The 11,163-nt window shown below is 41.7% G+C and overlaps 1 protein-coding gene across 4 annotated transcripts in view; it reads left to right on the top strand.

Annotated features, from left to right (window-relative positions):
* Positions 1-11,132, top strand: part of MOB1A (MOB kinase activator 1A) — a 27,366-nt gene extending 16,234 nt beyond the window's left edge. For 2 of the 4 annotated variants that reach the window (XM_025353755.1, XM_025353754.1), the window contains exons 5-6: positions 4,143-4,306; positions 7,093-10,190. In XM_025353755.1, coding sequence (XP_025209540.1) covers positions 4,143-4,306; positions 7,093-7,170 — 242 coding nt within the window. In that variant the 3' untranslated portion in view covers positions 7,171-10,190. Of the gene's footprint in view, positions 1-4,142; positions 4,307-5,193; positions 5,201-7,092 lie in introns of all 4 variants that reach the window. The other 2 variants (XM_025353756.1, XM_025353757.1) reach the window with 2 other exon arrangements.
* Positions 11,133-11,163: the final 31 nt, after the last annotated feature.

Raw genomic sequence — 11,163 nt, 5'->3', positions numbered from 1 at the left:
AGACGGGGTTTCACTGTGTTAGCCAGGATGGTCTCGATCTCCTGACCTCGTGATCCGCCCGTCTCGGCCTCCCAAAGTGCTGGGATTACAGGCTTGAGCCACCGCACCTGGCCAATATATCTGTTAAATTTAGCTTGGAAAGTGTTTAGATTTAAACAAATTACTTATTTCTTTACTCATTAAAGATTAAAGTCTCTGCTTATGGAAGGTAAGTAATTCTTTTGATTTATCCTCTTTTTCTCTTTTTTTTTTGGGGGGGGGGACAGGGTCTCACTCTGTCACCCAGGCTGGAGGGCAATGGCACAGTCTTGGCTCACTGCAACCTCCGCTTCCTGGGTTCAAGCGATTCTCATGCCTTAGCCTCCGAGTAGCTGGGACTACAGGCGCCCACCACCACACCTGGCTAGTTTTTGTAGTTTTTGATAGAGACAGGGTTTCACCATGTTGGCCAGGCTGGTCTTGAACTCCCGACCTCAAGTGATTAACCCACCTTGGCCTCCCAAAGTGCTGGAATTACAGGCATGAGCCACCACGCCTAGCTTTTTTCTCATTTTCCTATTCTTAAATAATTCATTGTGATCTACCACCTCTCACTCCCACTGCCCTGCCATTAGGCTATTATCTGCATCTTACTTTTGCCAGTTATTTAGTCTCAGACAGAACTGTTTATAATTAATTTTTTATGAATATATGTATCCTTTTATTAGATGCCCGTTTATACATTCTGATAAAAAAGATGTTTGATTTTGAAATCTGGTTGTTTTTTTTTTTTTCTTGAGACAGAGTCTCCCTCTGTTGCCCAGGCCAGAGTGCAGTGGTGCAATTACAGCTCACTGCAGCCTCGACCTCCCAGGCTCAAGTGGTCCTCCTATATCAGCCACTTGAGTAGCTGAGACCACAGGCATGTGTACAATCGCTCCCAGCTAATTTTTTAATTTTTTGTAGACACGAGGCCTCACTATGTTGCCCAGGCTGGTTTCAAACTTCTAGGCCCAAGCAACCTTTCTGCTTCAGTCTTCCAAAGAGCTTGAGATTACAGGCATGAGCCACTGCACCTGGCCAGAAATCCGCTTCTTCTTTTCTTTTTTTTTTTTTTTGAGACAGAGTCTTGCTCTGTCGCCCAGGCTGGAGTGCAGTGGCCGGATCTTAGCTCACTGCAAGCTCCGCTTCCCGGGTTTATGCCATTCTCCTGCCTCAGCCTCCCGAGTAGCTGGGACTACAGGTGCCCGCCACCGCGCCCGGCTAGTTTTTTTGTATTTTTTAGTAGAGACGGGGTTTCACCATGTTAGCCAGGATGGTCTCAATCTCCTGACCTCGTGATCCGCCCGTCTCGGCCTCCCGAAATGCCGGGATTACAGGCTTGAGCCACCGTGCCCGGCCTGCTGCTGCTTTTCTTTAACTTTCTTTTTTTTTTTTTTTGAAGCAGAGTCTTGCTCTGTTGCCCAGGCTGGAGGGCAGTTGCGCGATCTCAGCTCACTGCAAGCTCTGCCTTCTGGGTTCACACCATTCTCCTGCCTCAGCCTCCCGAGTAGTTGGGACTACAGGTGACCACCACCACGCCCAGCTAATTTTTTGTATTTTTAGTAGAGACAGGGTTTCACCATGTTAGCCAGGATGGTCTCGATCTCCTGATCTCATGATCCGCCCACCTCAGCCTCCCAAAGTGCTGGGATTACAGGTGTGAGCCACCGTGCCCGGTCAGAAATCTGCTTTTTCAATACGTGAATACAAGATCCTGCCCAGGAAAACATGCCTATAAGCTCCAGGATAATGTCTGAAAAGTCAAGTTAATGAGGACTGGGGTGGTGGTGGGGAATAACCACAAACAGCAAAATATACCGAGTTTCAGGTTATTGAGAACTGGGTGGGAAAAAATGCAAGGAAAGAGCAAGCCTTCGTTTTCTGAAAGGTTGAAAAAAGAACATGTTTCAAGAGTAGTCTTGTGGAACAGACCTTTAAGGCCAACTAATTTAGGTTATTTTTTTATTTTTATTTTTTGAGATGGAGTCTCACTCTGTCGCCCAGGCTGGAGTGCAGTGGTGGTGACCTTGGCTCGCTGCAACCTCCGCCTCCTGGGTTCAAGTGATTCTTCTGTCTCAGCTATCTGAGTAGCTGGGATTACAGGCCTTAGCCACCACGCCCGGCTAATTTTTGTATTTTTAGTAGGGACAGGGTTTCACCATGTTGGTCAGGCTGGTCTCGCACTCCTGACCTACCTATCCCTGTTTTCTGATGGACTTTGATGTTGTCAGCCAGAATTCTCAGGAATGTAACCAGTTGGATCCCCATCTCCACTGCTTGGAAAGATACCAAACTCCACCCCAGCTGTTTTCTAAAAAGGTGCTTATTTTCTTATTTTCTTTTTTTTTTGAGACGGAGTCTTGCTGTGTTGCCCAGGCTGGAGTGCAGTGGCATGATCTTGGCTCACTGCAACCTCTGCCTTCCGGGTTCAAGCAGTTCTCTGTCTCAGCCTGCTGAGTAGCTGGGATTACAGTTGCCCGCCACCACTAACGGCTAATTTTTGTATTTTTAGTAGAGATGGGGTTTCACCATGTTGGCCAGGCTGGTCTCTTTGGCCAGGCTGGTCTCGACCTCCTGACCTCGTGATCCACCCGCCTCGGCCTCCCAAAGTGCTAGGACTACAGGCGTGAGCCACTGTGCCCGGCTGCCTTTTTATTTTGCTTAGGAGAGTTTCCAGTCTTCATTGAGAGAGTGTGTATGTATGTAATTTCTTCTTCTTTTTTTCCTAAGGGACGAGGTTTTACCGTGTTGCTCAGGCTTATCTTGAACTCATGAACTCAGGCAGTCTGCCCACTTCAGCTTCTCAACATGCTAGGATTACAAGCATGAGCCACCATGCCAAGCCAGTGTAATTGCTTTAGAGTTACAAATTACAAAGTAAAAATATTTATAATCAAAATACGTAACTCTTATTGCATTTAATTTCAGAAAGAAACTCTCTAATATTATTAAAGAACTAAATCTCAGTACTTTGGGAGGCCAAGACAGGCGGATCACTTGAGGCCAGGAATTCGAGATCAGGCTGGCCAACATGGCAAAAACCCATCTCTACTAAAAATACAAAAATCAGCCAGGTGTAGTAGTGCACACCTGTAGTCCCAGCTACTTGGGAGGCTGAGGTGGGAGGATTGCTTGAGCCTGGGAGGTGGAGGTTGCAATGAACCATGATTGTGCTACTGAACTCCGGCCTGGATGACAGAGTGAGACTCAGTCTCAAAAACACAAAAACAAAACAAAACCAACTAAAACTGCAGGATTTTTGAACTTTGATTCAGCAGCATCTTACATAATTTGATACCTGTGCCTAAGGCAGTCAGAAAAAAGTGGGTACTTTGTGAGGATTTGGGTTTGGGTTTTCACTTCCTTGGCTTTAAAAAATATATACAGGCCGGGCGCGGTGACTCAAGCCTGTAATCCCAGCGCTTTGGGAGGCCGAGACAGGCGGATCATGAGGTCAGGAGATTGAGACCATCCTGGCTAACACGGTGAAACCCCGTCTCTACTGAAAAAAAATACAAAAAAACTAGCCGGGCGTGGTGGTGGGCGCCTGTAGTCCCAGGTACTCAGGAGGCTGAGGCAGGAGAATGGTGTAAACCCGGGAGGCGGAGCTTGCAGTGAGCTGAGATCCGGCCACTGCACTCCAGCCTGGGCAACAGAGCGAGACTCCGTCTCAAAAAAAATAAAAAATAAAAAATATATACGGAGGTAGGTTCGTGTGTATTTATGAATGTGTGTGTTTATGTGTTGCAGGTGCTCATGGCAGTGTGTAAACTTTCTGCCGTTAGGCTGGGCATGCCTGTAATCCTAGCACTTTAAGAGGCTGAGGCAGGCAGATTGCTTGAGCTCAGGAGTTCAAGACCAGCCTGGGCAACATGGCGAAACCCCATCTCTACAAAAAATACAAAAAATTAGCTGGGCGTGGTGGCGTGTACCTGTAGTTCAGATTGCTTGGGGGGCCAAGGTGGGAGGATCACTTGAGCCCAGGAGGTCGAGGCTGCAGTGAGCTGAGATTGCACCACTGCACTCCAGCCTGAGTGACAAAGTGAGACCCTGTCACAAACAACTTTCTACTGTTAAATTAGATAACAGACTAATTGTTTCCTACGTGTATTTAATTGCAGGTGTCCCATTTCCCAAAAACTTTATGTCTGTGGCAAAGACTATTCTAAAGCGTCTGTTCAGGGTTTATGCCCATATTTATCACCAGCACTTTGATTCTGTGATGCAGCTGCAAGAGGAGGCCCACCTCAACACCTCCTTTAAGCACTTTATTTTCTTTGTTCAGGTAAGTTGATCCATGTCGATTTCTGTGTCTTGTGACTTGGACTTATTTGGGTTGGGAACTTCAACAAAGAGCAGTGTGTCCTATTTGTAGATGTAGAGCCAATTATAGGCAAGCTTCTCTTTTCTGTTTTGTTCTCTTTTCCACATTGTTTATTTTATTGATGTATGCAGCAGTATAAAAAGGTATCACCCCCATTTGGGCCTTCTGCCTGTGGCCTCCCTAGGTCTGTGGTTAGGATTATCCATTCAGGGTTATGGCCTGTTGCTTTATGGACCCTTAGTCAGAATTGGAACCTTTTTTTTTTTTTTTTTTTTTTTTTTTTTGAGACAGAGTTTCACTCTGTGGCCCAGGCTAGAATGCAGTGGCATGATCTCGGCTCACTGCAACCTCCGCCTCCTGGGTTCAAGTGATTCTCCTGCCTCGGCCTCCCGAATAGCTGTGATTACAGGTGTCCACCACTACCCCCAACTAATTTTTGTATTTTTAGTAGAGACGGGATTTCCCATGTTGGCCAGGCTGGTCTTGAACATCTGACCTCAGGTGACCTTCTGACCACCCTCCTCAGCCTCCCAAAGTGCTGGAATTACAGGCCTGAGCCACAGCACCTGGCCAGAATTTGAACTTTAAAAAATCAAAATAATTCACATTATTTGAAAAAGATATCAAAGAATTGATATGCCTTTAGCCTAACTTTAGAGATACATACATTTTTGCATATTGAGTTACATACACATGTCTGTCTAGATATTTTATGAAAAAACCTGGTAGCTTTATAGTAGATATTGTGTATTATAGTTCTGTGTACTATACCATGCTCTTCCTGATCTTCCTTCTCAGATTGTTGCATAAAAGGTCTACTGCCCCTTTATCAGAAATTCAGTTTGTAGTTTTCAGGTAGTTTTGTTTTTTTTTTTTTTTTTTTGAGACAGAGTCTCGCTCTGTCGCCCAGACTGGAGTACGGTAGCACTATCTCGGCTAACTGCAACCTTTGCCTCCTGGGTTCAAGCAGTTCTCCTGCCTCAGCCTCCTGAGTAGCTTGGATTAGAGGCACCTGCCACCACGCCCGACTAATTTTTCTATTTTTACTAGACATGAGGTTTCACCATGTTGGCCGGGCTGGTCTCGAACTCCTGACCTCAAGTGATCTCACCCACCTCATCCTCCCAAAGTGCTGGGATTACAGGCGTGAGCCACCACACCCAGCCTCTTTCAAGTAATTTTTATGTAAATTTAAATATGTATACAGTTTTGATTTCAATGTTTAACACAGTGAGGATCATACTGATACCTAGAGTTGCTTCTTTAATAAGCCTCCCATTGTAAGAATATAGGAAAAAACAAACTTGCTTTTTCCTACTATACTCTCACCACACAGAATGCTTCTGTGACCAAACATGGGGACTGTCTCTCACACACCAAGCAAGTGATCATTTCTACAGTGGACACCAGATGAATGTCCTATAATATGATTCAATTCTGATAATGTCTATCTGGAGGTAGCATCAGATCCTACAAGTTTGAGAGCTCAGTCCCACAAGACTGCCTCCCAACTTGGGATATCAGTCAAAAGTAATACATTGTCAACTATACCTCTGACTATAAACCAGGGTTCCCACAACCCCCTCCTTGGGTTTGATTAGCTTGCTAGAGCAGCTTATAGAACTCAGGGAAATACTTATCTCTACCCATTTATTATGAAAGATGCTAACAAAAGATACAGATGAACAGCTAGATGGAAGAGATGTGTAGGGCCAGAGGAGAAGGGGCTTCCATACTCTCTCCAGGCATGCCATGCTCCAGGAACCTCCATGTGTTCAGCTATCTGGAAGCTCTCCTGAGCCCTGTTTTTTTGTGTTTTTATGGAGGCTTCATGACTTGCCCATGATTGATTAAATAATTGGCCATTGATGATCAACTCAACCTTCAGCCAGCCCTTTCCCCTCCCCGGAGGTTGTGATCTGGGAACGGCAGAGGGCTGGCTGAAGGTTGACCAGTTCCCATTCTGAAGCTTTATAGGAGCCTCCAGCCACCTGTCATCTCATTAGCACACAAGATAATCTTAGCATTCTGGTGATTCCGACAAGGGTTTTAGGAGCTGTGCGTCAAGAAACGGAGGAAGACCAATACTTACATCACAATATCATAACTATATTTTTATTTATTTATTTTTTTTGAGATGGAGTCTCGCTCTGTCACCCAGGCTGGAGTGCAGTGGCTGAATCTCAGCTCACTGCAAGCTCCGCCTCCCGGGTTTACACCATTCTGCCTTAGCCTCCTGAGTAGCTGGGACCACAGGCGCCCGCCACCTCGTCCGGCTAGTTTTTTTTTTTTTTTTTTAGTAGAGACGGGGTTTCACCGTGTTAGCCAGGATGGTCTTGATCTCCTGACCTCGTGATCCACCCGTCTCGGCCTCCCAAAGTGCTGGGATTACAGGCTTGAGCCACCACGCCCAGCCCATAACTATATTTTTAAAAAGAGAGGGCTGGGCATGGTGGCTCACCCCTGTAATGCTAGCACTTTGGGATTTGGGATGCCAAGGTGGGCGGATCACTTGAGGCCAAAGTTCAATACCAGCCTTGGCAACATAGACCACATCTGTACAAAAAAGAGAAAAAAAAAAGGAAAAGAAAAAGAGAATAAATGCCCATTTTAAAATGTTCACAGAGGTTATTTCATCATTCTTTTGGACTTCGGAAAACTAAAGTTGGGAATTCCTTCTCCAAAAGACATTTACAGAGTTTCAGTTTTAGATCCATTTTTAATTGTTATTTTTCTTCTCTTTTTAGGAGTTTAATCTGATTGATAGGCGTGAGCTGGCACCTCTTCAAGAATTAATAGAGAAACTTGGATCAAAAGACAGATAAATGTTTCTTCTAGAACACAGTTACCCTCTTGCTTCATCTATTGCTAGAACTATCTCATTGCTATCTGTTATAGACTAGTGATACAGACGTTAAGAAAACAGGATAAAAAGATACCCATTGTCTGTGTCTACTGATAAGATTATCCCAAAGGTAGGTTTCCGAGTAAGACCTTAAGGACACAGCCAAATCTTAAGTACTGTGTGACCACTCCTGTTATTATCACATAGTCATACTTGGTTGTAATATGTGATGGTTAACCTGTAGCTTATAAATTTACTTCTTATTCTTTTACTCGTTTACTCAGTCATTTCTTTACAAGAAAATGATTGAATCTGTTTCAGGTGACAGCATAATGGACATGAAGAATTTCCATCAATAATTTATGAATGAGTTTCCAGAACAAATTTCTTAATAACACAATCAGATTGGTTTTATTCTTTTATTTTACAAATAAAAAATGTATTTTTCAGTATCCTTGAGATTTAGAACATCTGTGTCACTTCAGATAACATTTTAGTTACAAGTTTGTATGGTAGTGTTTTTATAGGTAAGATACGTATATTTTTTCAAAATTCATGATTGCAGTTTAAATCATCATATGACATGTGTGGGTGGGAGCAACCAAAGTTATTTTTACAGGGACTTTATTTTTTGATCTTTATTTGATATTGTTTTCATATCTATCTAAATTATTAGGAGTGTGTGTATCAGAAGTAATTTTTTAATGTCTTCTAAGGATAGACCAGGCTTTTAGTCTAAAAAGCTTTATTCAGATAGTAGCTTTTGGCTGAGAAAAGGAATCCAAAATATTACAAGAAATTTAGGTCTGAAAACCACTATTTTTATTATTTCATTATTTTTCAGAGGCCTTGAAATTCTGGATAAGAGAATGGAGAAAAATACTCAGAGTACTTGATTATTTTATTTCATTTTATTAAAAAATTACTTCTATGTTTTTATTGTCTTGAGCCTTAGTTAAGAGTAGTGTAGAAATGCATGAACTTCATCCTAATAAGGATAAAACTTAAGGAAAATCACAATAAACCATGAAGGTATATACATCTTATAACACACAAAGTTTTGGTGTGCTACCTATTCTTGAGAGAGTGAGTGAGTGTATGTGTTTAAAGGAAACAAAATGGGAGAAATAAGTTTTAAAAAAATCCTCATTCTGTTAATATTCAAAAGATGGACTGAGCTCCCACTTGGTTTTTATCTTGTTTTAATTGTTTTTGTATCAAAACTTGAAATTCCTCTATTTCTATTGGGATATAAAAACCTTCCCCTTTAGTGAAGAAAACGTTTATTTTTTATTTGGTTCCTAGAATTTAGTAAACTCTAGCTGTCTATTTAAAATGTACTGAGGCACAAGTATTATACTGGAAGACTTGCCAAACTGGCAAAGCTTTAAGTTCATCAGCATTCTATGTGGTTCAGAGCTGCGATTTTTGCAAAGTATTTTACAAACCTCCTTGATGGCTTTGATAAAGATTAGATTTGATGTTTTTTTTTTTTAATTTATTTTTCTTACTCCACTAAACTATAAAGAAAATACTTACTTAGAAACTCCATTTTAAATAATCATTTTCTAGACATTCTTAAATGTATACAGAATTTTAAAGAAAACATTTAATCTGATTTAGGTAGCATCCATATATCATTGAGGAATTAAAGTGTGGGACAGTCATTATGAAAAAAAAAAAAAGAAAAGCCCTCTATTAGACATTCCACAATCCATGTTTTAAGCTTATCCAAAGGTGCAAATGTCAGCCATTCTGTATGTTCATGTTGATCATTTGTGAACAAGAGAGCAGGTTTCTAGATGTCACTTAGGATGTGAACTGCCTCTCGACTTTAAACCCTGTTGGCTTTACTTTTTTAAGTCCACAAGTGATGAAACTAGTTTCTCAGGTAGGCTTGTACTTTACTCATTATTTCTAGTATTTCAAATATTCTCAAACAAAAGAGTTATCACTTTTCTCCATTTATTTTCAGTCTTATGGAAATGTTCCCTCTCTTCACCACTAAGCTCTAAAGCAAATGAAAGACGATCACATGTCAGGACAGTAGTAAAGGCAGCTTATAAATGGGACATAAGTCAGAGATGTGTTGGTATTTTGAGACTCAGACTGTCCTTTTTTTAAAATAAAAACCAAAACATTACCAGGTTCCCAAGCCAATCTGGCTTAACCAACAGTGCACCGAAATATTAGTGTTTACCTCCAAGGCTAGGGAGCCAAGGGGAGGAGGAGAATTGGAGGAAGGGGAGATAATGGGAAGAGGATGGTGCCTTCCGCAGTTGGCTAGAGGGCCAACCTTTGATAACAGTTTGACGAAATCAATTTTTTTGTTTGTTTTTTTGTTTTTTGAGACAGAGTCTCACTGTGTCGCCCAGGCTGGAGTGCAGTGCCGGGATCTCAGCTTCCTCCAAGCTCCGCCTCCCGGGTTCACACCATTCTCCTGCCCCAGCTTCCCTAGTAGCTGGAACTACAGGTGCCCGCCACCACGCCCAGCTAATTTTTTGTATTTTTAGTCATGCCCAGCTAATTTTTTGTATTTTTAGTAGAGATGGGGTTTCACCGTGTTAGCCAGGATGGTCTCCATCTCCTGACCTTGCAATCCACCCGCCTCAGCCTCCCAAAGTTCTGGGATTACAGGCGTCAGCCACCGTGCCAGGCCTATAGAAATCAATCTTTTTGACTCTTCTTACTTTTATCTCCCCATGTCCAAGGTTTGCCTGTTCCGTAACACTCACTCCCTTTCCGCTTGCTAATCAGAAGCCATCTCCTCTCAGTGTCTGATCTCTGCTCTTCATACATGATTACAGTTACGGGGTGGAGAGTGCTTGCTAAATTATGCAGTTAATCCTATGGTGCTTTAATTTTCAGGCCTTCAAAAAACACTTGGACAGTGATGTGCAGATTTTTAAACAGTTGAACTTCCTTGTACTACAGTTTTTGTATTAACAGCCAAATTTGTCTTTCATTCTTCAGATTGTGAATAAAGTGATTTTTACAGGGCTTCCAGCAAAGTATTTCCTTTCATCTCAGGCTTATAGAACCCTAGCTCATATAGCTGCTTACATGAGAAATGCGAAATCTGTATTCACCATGACTTTAGTAACAAAGGTAAAGTTTTTTAGTAGTGCCAAGGCAAGAGGAACAATCTTGGTGGTAATACTAAGTTTTGTCAATATTGTGGTTTCCTGATTGTATTTTTGGCTTTCTCTCTGAGCATTGAGGTTATACTAGAAGTAGAGCTTCTCAAACATAATATCATTACCTCATAAGCATTAACAAATCAGGCCCAAAGAGTATAAGTCCTAGAAATTTGTTTTTAAGCAGCCCTAGTCATGGTGCTGGTGCTACTGCCTTGTTTTAGGAGCCTGCCTCCTGTCAGTATGAAACCCTCACCTGAAAAATGACAACCTGGACACCAAACACTGAGCACCTTCAACAGGCACATTATTTCCCCCGGGATCAGTAAGGGGATTTGGTTTCTACTATTGTAGAATTCTGAAAAGAGGTAAAGTAGTAGTCCTTTAGTCATCTTATTTTTGCTTTCAATTTTGATATTTCAGACTGTAAAAGGCCTTGGGGGATGATAGTACATGTGGTAGCAGTAATTTTTTTTGAAGCAACTGCACTGACATTCATTTGGGTTTTCTCTCATTATCAGATTCTATTCCAAACAAGTATTCTGTAGATCCAAATGGATTACCAGTGTGCTATAGACTTCTTACTATAGAACAGCATTCTATTCTACATCAAAAATAGTTTGTGTAAGTTAGTTTTGGTTACCACCTAAAATATTTTTAAATGTTCTTTACATAAAAATTTATGTTGTGTTTTAAAATCCTTAGGGGCTTTATCTATTTTTCTAAGTCAGTTAACTGTACTTTTAAAAAAAGTATTTTGTATCTACTTTTGTAACTTCGTCAGAATAAAATATATTGAAAGCAAGAAATGACTGATTAAAGTATGTATATCAACA

The sequence above is a fragment of the Theropithecus gelada genome, chromosome 13 (assembly GCF_003255815.1).
Source record: "Theropithecus gelada isolate Dixy chromosome 13, Tgel_1.0, whole genome shotgun sequence".
NCBI classification, from domain to species: Eukaryota; Metazoa; Chordata; class Mammalia; order Primates; family Cercopithecidae; genus Theropithecus; species Theropithecus gelada.
This window is presented reverse-complemented; position numbering and strand designations above follow the sequence as displayed.